A 16,612-nucleotide genomic window follows, 5' to 3' on the forward strand; every position below is an offset into this window, starting at 1 on the left:
ATGGACCTAGAGGGTATTATGCTAAGTGAAATAAATCAGACAGAAAGACAACTACTTTACTTATTTGTGAAATCTAAAAAACAAAGCAAATGGATAAACAGAGAATAAGCTGGTGGTTGCCAAAAGCAGGTGGAGGTGGGATAGGTGAAATAAGTGGAGGGGATTAAGGGGTACAAATTTCAACTTATGAAATAAGTCATGGGGATGAAAAGTACAGCATAGGAATATAGTCAATAGTACTACAGTAATGTTATATGGTGACAGGTGGTAACTACACTTATTGTGGTGAGCATTTTGTAATGTATATAATTGTTGAATCATTATTTTGTATGCCTGAAACTAATAATACTTCAATAAAAATATTTCATTTTTTTCTTTAAAAAAAATTTTTTTTTAATGTTTATTTATTTTTGACAGAGACAGAGACAGAATGCGAGGGGGTTAGGGGCAGAGAGAGAGGGAGACACAGAAGCAGAAGCAGGCTCCAGGCTCTGAGCTGTCAGCACAGAGCCCGATGCAGGGCTCGAACTCACGAGCTGTGAGATCATGACCTGAGCTGAAGTCGGATGCTCAACCGACTGAGCCACCCAGGCGCCCCCAAAATAATATTCCAATAAAAATACATATATATAAAAGGGAAACAGAGTATAAAAGAAAAAATAGAGGTTGGGGGAGAGTGGTCAAATTCTACAAAGAAGGCAGAAGTTAGGTTGTGCAGGACCTTACCAGCCTTGATAAGGATCTTGTATTTATCTGGAAGACAGTGGGAAACCATTGAGAGGTGTTTTCTTAATGTTTATTTATTTTGAGAGAGTGAGAGTGTGAGAGTGCGAGGGGGGGGAGGGGCAGAGAGAGAGGGAGAGAAAATCCCAAGCAGGCTCCGCGCTGCAGCCCAACATGGGGCTTGATCCCACGAACTGTGAGATCAAGCCCTGAGCAGCAATTAAGAGTTGGTCGCTCAACCATCTGAGCCACCCAAGTGCTCCCCTTTAAGAGGTTTTAAGGAGAGAGTTGCTATATTCTGCTAGACTCTGATTTATAGTTGTGTTTGTTTTGGAGGGCGGGGGCAGGAGTGGAAACTGAGATGGAGACTATTTCAGGTAAGACATCAGCAGTCTACTCTCTGGAGGGATACCAAGATGGACAATGCTAATGGGAAGGCAGAATGGTATGGGACTGTCTTCTAGTTCTGGTGACGTATGTTGGTAACTATTGCTGTGTTAACAAATCACCCCAAAATGTGGTGGCTTAAAACAATCATTTTATTTTGTCATGATTTTGTGGGTCTGGAATTTGGGCGGGGTCCAGCTGAGCCGTTCTTCTGCCCTCTATGGTATTGGCTGGCGTCACTGACTTGGCTATATTCAGTTGGTGGATGAGCTGGGCTATAAGGTCTAAGAAGGCTTCACTCACTCATAGGTCTGGCACCTTGGTGCTCTTCTACATGGTCTCTCTCTCCATATGAGTAGCTTGGACTTCCTCATAACATAGTGGCTTCAGGGTATCAGCCTTATTATTATTAGTTTTTACTTTAAAAAAAAAATGTTTACTCATTTTTGAGAGAGAGAGAGAGAGCGTAAGCTGGGGAGGAGCAGAGAGAGAAGGAGACAGCGGATCCAAAGCAGGCTCTGTGTTGACAGCAGAGAGCCCGCTGGTGCGGGGCTCAGCCTCATGAACTGAGAGATCATGGCCTGAGCGGAAGTTGGGTGTTTAATTGACTGGGCCACCCCACGTGCTCCTTTAGCTTCTGTTATTATTATTTATTTGTTTTTTAAAAGTAAGCTCTATGCCCAACATGGGGCTTAAACTCAGGACCCTGAGGTCAAGAGCTGCATGCTTTACAGCCAAGTGCCCCAGTAGCCAACTTTCTTATATGGAATCAGGTTTCCAAGAGGAACAAGAGTGGGGGCTGCAGGCTTAAGGCTTGGCCTTGGGAGGTGCTACTTCTACCTCGTATTATTGGTCAAAGCCTGTCACAGGGCTAGCCCAGATTCAAGGACGGGAGAAACAAATCCCACTCTATCTATCTATCTATCTATCTATCTATCTATCTATCTCTATATCTGTGTATCACACTAGGTTTCTGTGAACAGATTAACTGTAATCACCCTGCTGGTGCTGACTCACTTTATAAATCTAAATCACAGTATACCGTGTTGGAACAATGTGTAGAATTTTATTCCTTTCTGGATGGGGAGGGCCTGGAAACAGGAGGTATTTTGTTTTGTTTTGTTTTGTTTTTTTCTTTGTGTTTCCAGAGCCCAACATACAGAAGGCATTCAGGGAATGCTTGTCCAGTGAATGCATACATCATGTAAGAATTCATTGGTCATTAAACCACGGTGTACAGAAGAATCCCCTGGGGAGCTGTCAAAAAGGCATGCCGATTCCTGGGCAAGACCCCAGCCCAGACCCTCTGAATCCAAATCTCTCGGGTATGAGCTTTCAGTCTGGGTTGCACATTAAAATATACAGTATCCAGGCCCTAGCTCCAGAGGCTCTGATGCCATTGTTCTGGGGTGAGCCCAAACATCAATATTTTTTTTATAATCTTCTCAGATAATTCTGATGTGTGGCCAAGGTTAAGAACCACTGCCATAGGATTAGAACCAGCCACTTTCACCTGACCTCCCCGGATGATTCTGATGTAGGTGGTCTATGACAGGTGACTGTCCTCAGTTTGCCCAGCACTGTCCTGATTTTAGCGTCCCAAGTTCTACATCCCAAGAAATCCCTAGTCCCGTGCACACTAGCACAGTTGGTCATTATCAAAAGACCACTGTTCAAGAAACATTGCCAATGAGGTACTAAAAGACCTTTTGAAAAGTACCTACAAATATCTAATGAAAGCAATGATTCTGCCTCCTTACTTAAGGCACTAACGTAGTAGTATCATAATGCTATCAAACAGAGTCCTCTCCTTGAATTAAGGAAGAGGTGGCTCAGGGTCAGTGTCTCTCTTGAGCCCTGCACTCTGGTATGTTAGGTCTGTTAACGTAGATAAATAGGGTGTCCATCCCTGGGAATTCTTCCATATTCCCTAGTGTACACGAGGCAGTTTTTGTTTTGTTTTTTTACAAGTATCATTATCATCCTTTAGTTTTTTTTTTTTATTTCAAATCTATTGTTTATTTTTTTTTTTCAATATGTGAAATTTATTGTCAAATTGGTTTCACGAGGCAGCTTTGAAAGCCTGACCACAATCAACAAGGATGATGTGTTGAGGACAGTATGAGGTACAGGATGAGGTTCTTGTGTCTCTACACCAGTGTGTATTATTGTTACTATTACTTATATTACAATAAGGTACAAATATATATGTCATATCTTAGATAGCTCTGGGGAAAGTAGTATAGTATAGTGGAGAGCTCAGGATGGCCTCAGAAAAATGGCCTTATGTCCCAGCTTTCGTGTGACTGGGTAGGTATCTGATCACAGTTGCCTCTTTTGTTTTCATTGCTCGTCTGTAAAATGGGAATAATAATGATGTCATCTTCACAGGGCAGCTAGGAGGATCCAATGAAATGGTATAAGTGAAAGTGGTTCTGTAGACTAGGAAGGGGGGGATATTACAATTGCTGTTAATGGGAGAGACACAAAAAGACATTTTCCTATTGAGAGGCCTTGCCCATGACAAAGGCCCCGGTTCCCCACCCCGAATCACAGCCACGGTTGTGTGGGATTCCAAGGGAGAAGGTTTTAACACATAGTGGGTGTGCAGAGACCTCGGGAGGCAGAGTGTCTCTGCCTTAGTTACCCTCAAAGTTGAGTGCAAGTTTGCTTTGCTTTAGGAATAAGAAAAACTTCTGGAAAAGGGGGTTTGTGAAAGCATTTTTTGTTTTTAAATCTTTTGCTTATTTGTTCTGAGTGTATCCTCAGAGATGTAGCAAAAAGAAAACAACCACAGCCACAAACCCATAATATTGAAAGGCTGGTTCTTAATTTCTGTAGCTAAAAAAGTGCTCTTTCAGGCTAAACCACAGAGATTGCTGCAGGCCCCTGGAACTGGGCATAATGATGGTTTGCAGTGTGATGAAGGAGGCTGTTAATCTCTGTGGCCCAGAAGCCCAATCTGTGGCCTCTCCAATTACCCAGGTTGCCTAGCAACGCCACCAAAAGCCTCCCCGCCAGGTCCGGCTGGGCAAAAATTGGGTACACCCAGCACAGCCTGCCGCCCAGCCTCCTGGGCTCCCAGGCCACATCAAGGCAGGACTCAGCCTTGGCAAGGGCCGGCCTGGTACCAATGAATGGGTGGGGCCAGCTGTTTAAAGAAACAATTCAGATATTTAGAACCTACTCATTTGAATGCAACTAGCAAAACAGCACAAACTAATGATCGAAAGTCTCTTTCTGCCAAAGAGGAGTTGTCCTAAGGCGGGTGGCTGTGCCTGTGCTCTCCTGGGTGAGATGAAGAAGGGAAGGTGAGCCTGACTTAGTCCTCTGGGTTTTCAGAGAGGCAAATCCCTTTCCTTTCCTGGGTGCCTATTTCCATCTTGACTCCCTGTGGCAGCAGTGGGAATGGTGGGGATTCCCAGCCCCATCCTCTGGGCTGATGGCCTGCCACTTGGAAACCCCCAGGCTCTGGTGTGGGTCTGTTTGGGGAGCTGGGGGAAGAAGAGGGAGATTAGGGTAGAGGGAAGGACGGGATGAACATAATCAACATAAAGATGTACGCTTCTTTAACACTTGGTGCACAGAAATCACAGGGCCGAGGAGCACACAGGGTCTGTGGGTCAGACACCCTGGGTTCCTCTCCCAGCTCTCCCCTCACTGGCTGCGTTACCTTGATCAAGTTACTTTGGAGCCTGAGTTTCCTTATCTATAAAATGGGGGTGTTATTATCCTGTTTTATTAAAAACAATTTTTTTTGTTTTTATCCTATTTTATAAGGTCGTGAAAATTAATGAAGAGAATGCTCATTAAGTGCTTAGCATAGAATCTGGCAGGCAGTAAAGTGCCCACTCTTATGGCAACTCTTATTTCATTTGCTTCTTACAATGATTCTGTGAGATACTAAGGAGAGAAAGGGGGTCTGTTTGACAGCTGAGGACACTGAGGCACAGAGAAATGAAGGACTATGCTGGGAGCAGAACTCGGATCTTCACAGTGCCGAGCAAAAAGTCAGCTGACGAGTCCTTTTGTAGCCATGAGGGTGTGGTGGCTCTGTGGGTCTCCTCTGACAGGTCAGCGATGGGAATGATAATAGGATTGAATGTAGAGGAAAAGGGTAGTGGGAGGTGCTTTTCAACAAAAAGTGATGTAAGAGTTTTGGTTAATGTGGTCTGGATAGATTCCCCTCTCCTTCCTTCCAGTATCCGTTTTTTGTTTGTTTGTTTGTTTGTTTTCAATGTTTATTTATTTTTGAGAGAGAGCAAGCAGGGGAGGGACAGAGAGAGAGAGGGAGACAGAGGATCTGAAGCAGGCTCTGTGCTGTCAGCGCAGAGCCTGATGCAGAGTTTGAACTCAGGTGAGATCATGACCTGAGCTGAAGTTGGGCGCTTAACTGACTGAGCTGCCCAGGCTCCCCTCCTTCCAGTATTCTTTCAAATAAACTTTTTATTTTGGAATAATTTTAGATTTACAGAAAAGTTGCAGAGAGTTTGTTTACCCTTTACACAGGTGTAAGTATTTTCCAAACTCCTCCTGTGTGCCAGGAACTCTCTGTTGGATGATCACAGAGTTTGTCAGAGGACTGGACCCTGGAGTCCTTACTTTGTGGTCTCAAAGGTGCTGCTGTCTCTACGTCACTTGTCAGAGATCTGCTAAATCTACCCAATTAGTGTTTTCAGGAGTGGGGCCCAGGAAGCTGTATGGAAACTGATGTTGAAAAACAAATGCTCAAGGAGATTCTAAGGCATAGCCAGTTTAGAGAACTACTGGTCTGGGGGGCAGACTGTCCAATTCACTGTGCACATGAGAGAGAGCCATGGTTCAGAGCATGGAAGGGACAGGCTCCAGCTCACACAGCCAGGAAGTGGCAGAGTCTAGACCAAAGAACAGGTTTCCTGGTTCTGTGCTCTCCTTGCACTGTGTCTCCCTCACACAGAACAAGAAATGAGTTTAACTTATAACAGGAAGACCGCAGGTAGAAGAGTTTCTTGGCTATTCAGGTGTTATTAGGTTCTTGGTTGCAAGGGCAGAGAGTGATTCAGGTTGATTACATCAGTAAATAAATTTTATTGAAAGCACATTGGGTGGGAAAATAAAAACTATTTCTCGACTCCTATTCACACTTCTGACACCAAATATGTGGGTTTTTCACACCAAGCAATTCTGCCACTAACTTCCCCACTGGCTAAGGGCTCAGTTTCATATGACTGCTCCCCACTTCAAACCCCAGTTGCAAGTCTGGACTTCCAGTACTTTTGATCAACTGGCTGTAATTTGGGGTTTCTGTGACCCTTCCCCCCGCCCCACTTCCTTGGGCTTAATAATTTGCTAGAACAGCTCACAGAACTTAGGAGAGGGCTTTACTTATTAGTACTGGCTTATCATAAAGGATACAAGTCAAGAGCAACCAAATGAAAGAGATGCATAGAGCAGGGTATACAGGAAAGGATGTAGAACTTCCATGCCCTCTCTGGGTGTTTTGTTCTCCCAGTGCCTCACTGTGGTTACCAACCTGGAAGCTCTATGAACCTTTTGCTTAGAGTTTTTATGGAGGTTCCATTACATAGGCATGATTGGTTATTGATTGTTGGTGATGAAGCTCCATCTCTAGCCCTTCTTCCATTCCCAGAGGTGGGCCTGCAAGTTCCAACCCTCTAACCTCTAATCCCGTGGTCATTTCCTTAGGCAACCAGCCCTATCCTCCAAGAGTCACTTCATTAGCATAAACTCAGGTGTGGTTGAAAGGGGCTTATTATGAATAATAGAAGATGCTCCTCCCACCCCTGTCACTCAGGAAATTCCAGAGGTTTTAGGAGCTCTGTGCCAGGAACTGGGTGGGAAAATATTTGTTTTTTAGTATTTCACAGTATCACAGGTAGGTTACAAAATCACTGGAAGGCTGCAGAAACCAGGTTTGGGAAATAAGCTGAGACAAAGGGAGACCTAAGAGTTGTCCTAAGGCGGGTGGCTGTGCCTGTGCTCTCCTGGGTGAGATGAAGAAGGGAAGGTGGGCCTGACTTAGTCCTCTGGGTTTTCAGAGAGGCAAATCCCTTTCCTTTCCTGGGTGCCTATTTCCATCTTGACTCCCTGTGGCAGAGAACTACACCAAAATCATCACAGAGCCAGGTAGGTGAAAATGGCCCTATTGCTTCTGCAGCTCCATGTTCATTGCTGCAGCCTGTATCCAAGATACAGCTGGTCTTGGATGCTGGATGTCAAACTGACCCAATGGCGAGGCTGGACAGTGGACACTGTTGCCACTGCTTTATCGTCACCACTGGAAAGAACTTAACCAGTCTTGAAGCCCCAGCCTCAAAAATCCTAAGCAAATGCAGCTAATGGGTCAAGCCCAAGTTACATACCTGAGCCCCAGTTGCCTAGGGACCTGGAACAGTTAGGATTGGGAATTTTTACCTTCTGTAGTGGGAAGTGGTCCCTGCTGCCCAGCGGGATTCATGAGATTGGGAATTCTCCAAGAACTCTGACAAATGACCATTATATAAGCATTATCAAAAGAATGTACTGGGAGTCCTTGACATGTGCAGATTCAACACTTAACAGTTTTCGTATTTCATTAGCTACCCTCAAAGGCCCGTTGTGAATGAATGTGAACTGAATGATTTTGCTAGTCATTTAGTTAGTGAGCCAGGCCCATCATTCCACTTTGACATCTCACATGACTTCACTCTTCTCTACTAGTTACAGCCTTTATGTAACCTGCATGTAGTGACTAAAGTCTTTGTTTCTTGTTGGAGTAGAAAAGACTCCTAAAAATAAATCACTTGGTAGTGCCAGAAATAGAAATGAGAAGAAAGTGAAGAGGTTTGAGAAAGTGACTTTTATTTTTTATGTTTTGCCACAGGTAGAAGTCTTGGGTACATTGGCATGGAATGTCAGGTTCAGTGGTGTCTAGGATCCCTGACACCAAGAGATGTATGATGTGCGTCACATAGATACAAGGAAAAGTGCTTTGGCAAGTTGTTTTAATGAGTGCTTCAGCCAGTGAAGAAACTGGTCTTCAAGAGAGAGGTTAAAGTTTACATAAAGACGAAAGAGGCACAATTAATGAACCAAGGTTCTATTTTCTTTTCTTCTTTGGGACCTTGGGTGCAGAGTGTTGAACATAGTTAATTGATATTTCTCACATAACAAACTTTATAAATAACCTTACACCTGCAATTATAGAATTATTTAGGGTCTGAAATGCAATTGCTTAGAATTTTCTGGCCATAATTTTAACACAATTTTGGGAGATACTATATGGTTTACTAAGGCTCTTGAAAGGTCTTTAAAAAAATTTTTTTTAATGTTTATTCATTTTTTGAGAGACAGAGACAGAGTGTGAATGGGAGAGGGGCAGAGAGGGAGGGAGACACAGAATCTGAAGCAGGCTCCAGGCTTCAAGCTGTCAGTACAGAGCCTGATGCGGGGCTCGAACTCGTGAACGGCAAGATCATGACCTGAGCCAAAGTCAGACACCTAACCCACTGAGCCACCCAGGTACCCCAGCTCTTGAAAGGTCTTTGGAAAAATCTCTTGCCATTGTCAAGGGTCTCCTGTGTAAATCTCCTTATGGAAATCTCTCTCTACATTAAAAAAATTTTTTTTTCATGTTTATTTATTTTTGAGAGAAAAGAGAGACAGAGCGTGAGTGGGGGAGGGGCAGAGAGCTGGAGACACAGAATCTGAAGCAGGCTCCAGGCTCTGAGCTGTCAGCACAGAGCCTGATGTGAGGCTCAAACTCACAAACCGCTAGATCATGCTAGATCATGACCTGAGCCAAAGTTGGACGCTTAATCCACTGAGCCACCCAGGCGCCCTCTACTTTTTTTTTTTTTTTTAAGGCAGAAGAGTGTTCTGGGTAAATGAGCATTGCCCCACCCTTTCCAATCCTTGGCCAACACAATGGCTCCATGATTCATATCATGAGCAATGCTTATTCCACACAAAGACAGGATGTAAGGAAGTTCTTTCCAGTTTTCCTCTAATTTCTTTTTTAAGTTTATTTATTTATTTATTTTGAGAGAATGAGAGAGAGGCGGGGGGAGGGGAGGGGCAGGGCAGAGAGGGAGGGAGAGAGAGAGAGAATCCCAAGTAGGCTCCGCACTGACAGTGTGAAGTCCGATGCAGGGCTCAAACTCAAACTGTGAGATCATGACCTGAGCGGAAACCAAGAGTCAGATGCTTAGCCGGTTGAGCCTCCCCACTTTTCCTTTCCTTGAGAATCCTTGCTGGGGTACCTGGCTGGCTCAGTTGGTAGAGCAGTTGACTCTTGATCTCAGGGTTGTGAGTTTGAGGGCCACATGGGGCATGGAGCCAACTTTAAAAAAAGGAATACTTGGCAACCATGAAGAGAAAGTCTTTGATGCACAGGGGGAATATCTTCATTTTAACTTGAAGAACATGAGTCTTTCCTACTCCTCCAGCATTCTTTTTAACAGTCCACCTTCGTTGTTCCATACTGGTAGGATGAGGACTTTTCACAGCAGCGCCACCTGATTTTGATCTGGGTGGGGGGGTGGGGCGGAGAAGGAGAGAGAGAGAGAGATTTCAACAGAGTTGACAGCCACCTGCTAAAGATAAAAGGAAGGAGGTGAGGCACAACATCAAGCCAACATTAAAGAAAGCTCAAGACACCTGGATGATTTTTGCTTAGTAAGAAACACAATCAGTGCAGTAAATAAGGCCTCTCAATATATCACACTGTGATGAGAGTGACAAAGTGAATAATTTGATAGCTGCAGATGCATTTATATCTCTTTAAGACTATGATGTGTTGTATTCATTGCTGACTTGTTTTGAGACTCCTGCTTTATTTAATTGGGCCTCCAAAAATTCCGGTAATCTAAAGTATGCTTCCAGAGACCCTACCCCAACTTTGACCTGTAGAGCCCATGGAATATCCAGGCCACGCCCACGTAGGGACAAAATTAACGCCATAACCTTAGATTAGCCTAGGGAGGAAAACATTGGACCCGGGAGCAAATGTGCTGGTGAGCAGATTTCAGCACAGTGTAAGGAAGAACTAACTACCTAAGGATTGGAACAGGCAGGAAATGCAACAACCCAACTGAAGTACATTCTAGTTCTTTGTGATTTTTCACTGCTGTAAATAGTTCTGCACTGAACATCTTTGAAATATAGCTTTGTATACTTGCTCAGATACATTTGCAGGATAGATTTCTAGGAGGAGGGTGGTTCTGTTGAAAGTTATATGCTTTTCTATTTTGGGCAATTACTGCCCAGTTGCCTTCCCAAAAGGCTGCACCTGTTTCCCACAGCCCCAAAAGTATGGATAGTCTTTTCATTGTTTGATTAGTAATGTTTCCAGGGTGGTGAGCTGTGCTCAGAAATTCAGGTGTGGGAGCAGAAGATAAACAGGAGTGGGAGGGACAGGGAATGTCAGAGACTGGAAGTATTGAGAAGCAGATGTTGGAGAGATGGATGAATCAGGGAGAGGCCCCTGTCTCCAAGCAACAGGGCACACAGACGGGGAGGGAAGTCAGAGTGTGACCGTCATTGAGAAGAGAGGTAAACCCCAAACCCTGCAGTGGCCACCAACGTTTTCATCTGTTGCAAGAGGCTGATGTAGCTAGAACTGCATGTCAGATCTGTCTACTCTCCCTGCCAAGGAAGAAAGCACAGCCACAGTGAGTCTTGCCTAAACCGAATGGGGCAGATATCTTTGCAGCACAGGAAATACATTTCATTAAAATACCTAAAGTGGTGGGCTTGACTTTGTAAAATTTCTGGAAAGTTTGAAGTCTGGAGAAAAGAGAAAATTTTGAGGAAATGTAAGCCTTAGTTTTCTAGTTCCTTTTATAGCTATCAAGTTATATTAACATTGTAAAATTTTATTTCCTCATAAAGTGATCGTGTATGTATTTCAATTTACAGTAGAGCTTATTAACACAATGTTAATCATCACTAGTTGAACTTATTTTTAAAATGCTTTAGGGGCTCCTGGGTGGCTCAATCGGTTGAATGTCCGACTTCAGTTCAGGTATGATCTCACAGTTTGTGAGTTTGAGGCCCGCGTCAGGCTCTGTGCTGACAGCTCGGAGCCTGGAGCCTGCTTCGGATTCTGTGTCTCCCTCTCTCTTCTGCCCCTCCCCTGCTTGCACTCTGTCTCTGTCTCTCAAAAATAAATAAACATTAAAAATTTTTTTAAATGCTTTAATATTTGCAGTTAAACACTGTGAGTCTCCAACCCACACTGTGTTTTGCCAATCGTGAGAAGTCACAAAACTGGAAATAGTCAACAGCATTCAAGGAAAATTAATGCAATAATTAGGTCTCCAGACTTAGTGTCTGTCCCTGGGAGGCCGGGTGAGTGGGAAGGTGGAAGATGTAGGGGAGGGAGGAAGACTTTCTTTTCAGAAAAGTTGCTGGGGAAAAGTCACATGGAAGGGGAATTCTCTTCTTCCCTAAATTTTCTGAATATAACCTATTGTAATGTGGAAAGTGCCTAATGAAGTATTTTTAAGAATAAATTCAGTATGAGTTGATTTCCAGTAACTTGCAGTATGAGTTGATTTCCAGTAACTTGCAATATGAAAATAGGCCCTAGACTCAGCCCATCCCTTTCATCTTTCCAGCCAGCCAACCATCCATCCATCCATCCATCCATGCACCCACTCATCCGTCCATAGCTAATAATAAAATTATGGAGTGTTTCCCATGTGCCAGATACTATTCTAAGTGCTTTACATGCATTACCTCAAATAATCTTTTCTTAGGATTTTTCAAAATGCTTGTCTATTTATTTATTTATTTATTTGAGAGAGAGAGAGAGAGAGAGAGAGAGAGAGAGAGAAAATGAGTGAGATCATGACTTGAGCCAAACACTTGAGCCAAAATCAAGAGTTGAGGCTTAACTGACTCAAGAGCCCCCATTACCTCCAACAATCTTTCCAACAATGCTACAAGGTAAGTTCTATCATTATCCCCACTTTAAAATGGAATCTGAGAGTTTCCCAATAAGTTAAATATAGAATTACTATATTAATTATTATACTTAGTTATATACTTATATTAATTATACTTATTATTACTATACTTAATTAATTACTATACTAAAGGAATGAAGTCCTGGGGCACCTGGCTGGCTCAGTAGGTGGAGCATGTGACTCTTTTTTTTCCTTCTTCAAATTTATTAAATTCCAGTTAGTTAATGTGCAGTGTAATATTAGTTTCAGGTGTAGAATTTAGTGATTCATCACTTAAATACAACACCCAGTGCTCATCACAACAAGTGCCGTCCTTGATACCCATCACCTATTTAACCCATCATCTCCGCCTATGACTCTTGATCTCAGTTGTGAGTTCAAGCCCCACATTGGGTGTGGTACCTATTTAAAAAAAAAAAAAAAAAAAAAGGAATGAACCTTGAAGACTTTCTTCTAAGAGAAGCCAGACTCAAAAGGCCATATATTGTATGATTCCATTTTCATGAAGTCCCCCAAATAAGTAAATCCATAGAGACAGAAAAGTGGTTGCCATGGGCTGGAGAGAGATGGCAATGGAGAGATTGCTTAATGGGTTTGGAGTTTTTGTCTGGGGTAATGAAAAAGTTCCTGAACTAGATAGTGGTGATGGTTACATAACATTGTAAATGTACTTAATGACACTGAATTGTATACTTTAAAATGGTTAAAGTGGTAATTTTTTTTAAGTTTACTTGTTTATTTTGAGAGAGATTGAGAGAGAGAGAGAGCGAGTTGGGGAGGGACAGAGAGAATTCCAAGCAGGCTTGCACTGTCAGCACAGAACCCAATGCAGGGCTTGAACTCGCAAACCCATGACATCATGACCTGAGCTGAAATCAAGAGCTGGATGCCCAAACAACTGAGTCATCCAGGCGCCCCTAAAGTGATAAATTTTTTTTTTTTTAATTTTTTTTTTAATGTTTATTTATTTTTGGGACAGAGAGAGACAGAGCATGAACAGGGGAGGGGCAGAGAGAGAGGGAGACACAGAATCTGAAACAGGCTCCAGGCTCTGAGCCATCAGCCCAGAGCCCAACGCGGGGCTCGAACTCACAGACTGCGAGATCGTGACCTGAGCTGTAGTCGGACGCTTAACCGACTGAGCCACCCAGGCGCCCCTAAAGTGATAAATTTTTATGTTACGTGTATATTACCACAATTTAAAAAAATGTAATCTGAGGCCCAGAGAATTTAAGTGATTTACCTAAGTTTACAGTTGATAATGTAGTAGAGCTGTGTTTTAATCCCAGTCATCTGGTTCCGTGGGTCATATTTAAAAAAAAAAAAAAAAAAAAAAAAATATATATATATATATATATATATATACGTGTGTGTGTATATATATATATATATATATATCATTGATGAAGCACATATGGGTGATACACTGTATCTAATCTTTGCAATGACCTTGAAAGTTTTGCATTATTGTTTAGTGTGTGTGTGTGTGTGTGTGTGTGTGTGTGTGTGTTGGGGGTGGTGGGTAGAACATACATAACTTAAAATTTACCATTTTAGCCATTTTTAAGTATACAGTTCATTGGCATTAAGTACTTTTACATTGTTGTGAAACTCTTAACACCATCCATCTCCAGAACTTTATCTTCCTACACTGAAACTTTGCACCCATTAAATCAGACAACTCCCCATTTTCTCCCTTCCCCCCATGCCCTTGCAACCACCATGCTAGGGTTTATGGTACCAGGCCTGCGGCCATTGCCTGAGGTTGCAAAGAAAAATAAGACGGAGCCATTCCCCAGTCTGTCTAGTGTCAAAGCCTGTGTTCCTGTCCTCTAGTGACCTTGCCACTAGCTCCTCTTCACCGAGTTAGAGAAGTCCAATTGCAGGACAAGAGTGTTGTTGAAGCACGCAGAGGGGATGCCTGTGGCTTGAGGGCGGGAGAAGGAAGTCAGTGAATAAAATATGGTTGAGATGAGAGATGAATGAAAGAAGGTCTGTTAGGAAGGTTGAAGATGAGGAGAATTGGGAACACAACCCTTGCCTTCTTTTTACTTCAGCTTATTCTGAGGAGTATGTGAGATTTTGCGTGGGTATGTGCTTTGAAATGCCAGCGGTGCTCTGCCTGCGTGATTGGGACTCACATCACTCCTTAAGTGGATTTTTTTAATTAACTTTTTTTTTAATGTTTATTTATTTTAAACATTAGTAAATGTTTAAAATTTATTAAATTTAATAAATTAGAGAGACAGACAGACAGAATGCGAGTGGGGCAGGGGCAGAGAGAGAGAGAGAGGGAGACCTAGAATCTGAAGCAGGCTCCATCTGGGCTCTGAGCTGTCAGCACAGAGCCCGATTCAGGGCTCAAACTTATGAACCCTGAGATCATGACCTGAGCCGAAGTTGGGCGTTTAACCAACTGAGCCACCCAGGTGCCCTTGAAGTGGATTTGTTTGAAGGGTGTAACTCAGGAGATCAGTTCCAATGGAGGATGCAGATGACCATCTGGTTAGGGGTACAGACTCCTCCTTCAAGATATTAGGCCACAAAGGGGAGGGGAGAAATAGTACAGTAGTTGAGACTTTAGGATCAAGTCAAGGTGTCATAGATATGGCTTTATTTATTTCTTTTCTAATTTATTATTATTATTATTTTTTAAAGTTATTTATTTATTTATTTTGAAACATAGAGAAAGCTTGAGTAGGGGAAGGGCAGAGAGGAGAGAGCGAGAATCCCAAGGAGGCTCCACACTGCCAGCACAGAGCCTGATGCAGGACTGGAACTCATGAACTGTGAGATCGTGACTTGAGCTGGTTGGACGCTTAACTGGCAGAGCCACCCAGGCACACCTTTATTTGTTTTTTGTTTTTTAATTAAAATAGTAATAAAACCTTTAAAAATCAAATATAAACAGAGGCTGCCTCTGAAGCTAATAAACTTCAGGTCTCTTTCATTTGCATGGGCTCCTGCAAAGGCCAGTATCTACTTTTGCAATTTTTATATTTTGTAACTTTAATTTTATATTATTTTTTCCAAGGAAAACCGCCCAAATTGTTTACACTTTAGGCTCCGCAAAATCTGGGCCCACCCCTGCACAGGAGGCAAAAATCTCGTGAAATCCCACCCACCATGCAGATATAATCATGGTTAATTTTCCAGATTTCTTCCTGTGTATCAGTATGTTACTTTTTTTGTGTGTGTGAGGTTGACTTTATTTATTTATTTTTGTTACTTTATTTTATTATTACTTTTTAATTTACATCCAAGTTAGCGTATAGTGCAATAATGATTTCAGGAGTAGATTCCTTAATGCCCCTTCCCCATTTAGCCTATCCCCCCTCCCACAACCCTTCCAGTAACCCTCTGTTTGTTCTCTATTTTTAAAGAGTTTCTTATGTTTTGTCTCCCTCCCTGTTTTTATATTATTTTTGCTTCCCTTCCCTCCTGTTCATCTGTTCTGTGTCTTAACAGTATGTTACTTTTTACAAAAATTGGATTGTACTCTACAACTATTTTGCAACATTTTTTTCCCTCACTATTCCAGCCCTTCCCCCCACTTTTGACCACAGAAATATTTGAATGATTTAAGTAGTTTAACCAGGAGCAAAAAATAACAGAACTAGGAGTGCCTGGTTAACCAGGGTGGCTCAGTTGGTTAAGTGCCCAACTCCTGTTTTCGGCACAGGTCATGATCTCACGTTTTGTGAGTTCAAGTCCCGCATTGGGCTCTGAGCTGACAGTATGGAGCCTGCTTGGGATTCTCTCTCTCCCTCCCTCTCTGCCCTCCCTCTGCTTGTGCTCTCTCTCTCTCTCTAAATAAATAAATAAATAAACATTAAAAAAAAAAATAACAGAACCAGACCAACAGGGAAAGGACAGTACATGGCATAGGGATAAGAAAGTATGTGGATCAGCCGTCTCTGTTACAGACATGCTGCCTTGGTATCTTATACACCTGCTTGGTGTCCCCTATCACAGTGTAATGAGACAATTATTTGTATGATTTTTATTGACCTCTGTTTCCTCCATTACATTGTCAACCCTTTGGACTAGGGATGGTGGCCTGATACCTAGTAGGTGTTCCATAGATGTTTACTGAATAAATACTTGAATAATTGAATGTTGAGGATTGAATTCAAGGGAATACCTGATGTGGAAATTAGGAAGAACTCAGCCAAGAGCTTTGGATGTCAGAGCATCGTTGGGGAGATGTGTTTCAGCAAGGGTATTGACCTTGTGCCTGGAGGACCAGCAAGGAATGGCCTTCCTAACTCGAGTGTGCTACCGAATGGGCAGTGCTGGTTTAGGAAGAGAGCTGGTAAGATGTAGGTTTGATTCTTTTTTGGGGAGCAGAATGGGCAGCTCAGTTTTTTATCCATAAATGGGACTACAAATCCCCACCTCCTGGGGTTATTGTGGAAGTCCAATGAGTCAATAGATGTGAAAGGCTCCAGCATAGTGCCTGATACACAGTAGATGCTCGGTAAACTATTTTTGATTCTGAGTCAGAAATCTGAGACCTGTGTTTGGCCTGGGAGTAGAAGCGAGATGAAACT

At 42.7% G+C, this 16,612-nt stretch overlaps 1 protein-coding gene across 7 annotated transcripts in view; it reads left to right on the forward strand.

Moving 5' to 3' along the window:
- RHBDL2 (rhomboid like 2) overlaps nt 1-16,612 on the forward strand; it is a 52,331-nt gene that overhangs the window by 6,364 nt on the left and 29,355 nt on the right. The window contains exon 3 of one of the 7 annotated variants that reach the window (XM_019430186.2): nt 11,300-11,439. The exons of 2 other annotated variants lie outside the window; for them this stretch is intronic. Coding sequence is in view for 2 of the 5 variants with exons in the window: in XM_019430192.2 (XP_019285737.1) it covers nt 10,713-10,760 (48 nt within the window). In the remaining 3 variants the exon portion in view is untranslated. Of the gene's footprint in view, nt 1-4,296; nt 4,422-7,059; nt 7,118-10,539; nt 10,761-11,299; nt 11,440-16,612 lie in introns of those variants that run through there. 4 more of the 7 variants (XM_019430189.2, XM_019430190.2, XM_019430192.2 and 1 more) reach the window with 4 other exon arrangements.

Source organism: Panthera pardus, unplaced genomic scaffold (genome assembly GCF_024362965.1).
Source record: "Panthera pardus isolate Hobbes unplaced genomic scaffold, ASM2436296v1 HiC_scaffold_11, whole genome shotgun sequence".
NCBI lineage: Eukaryota > Metazoa > Chordata > Mammalia > Carnivora > Felidae > Panthera > Panthera pardus.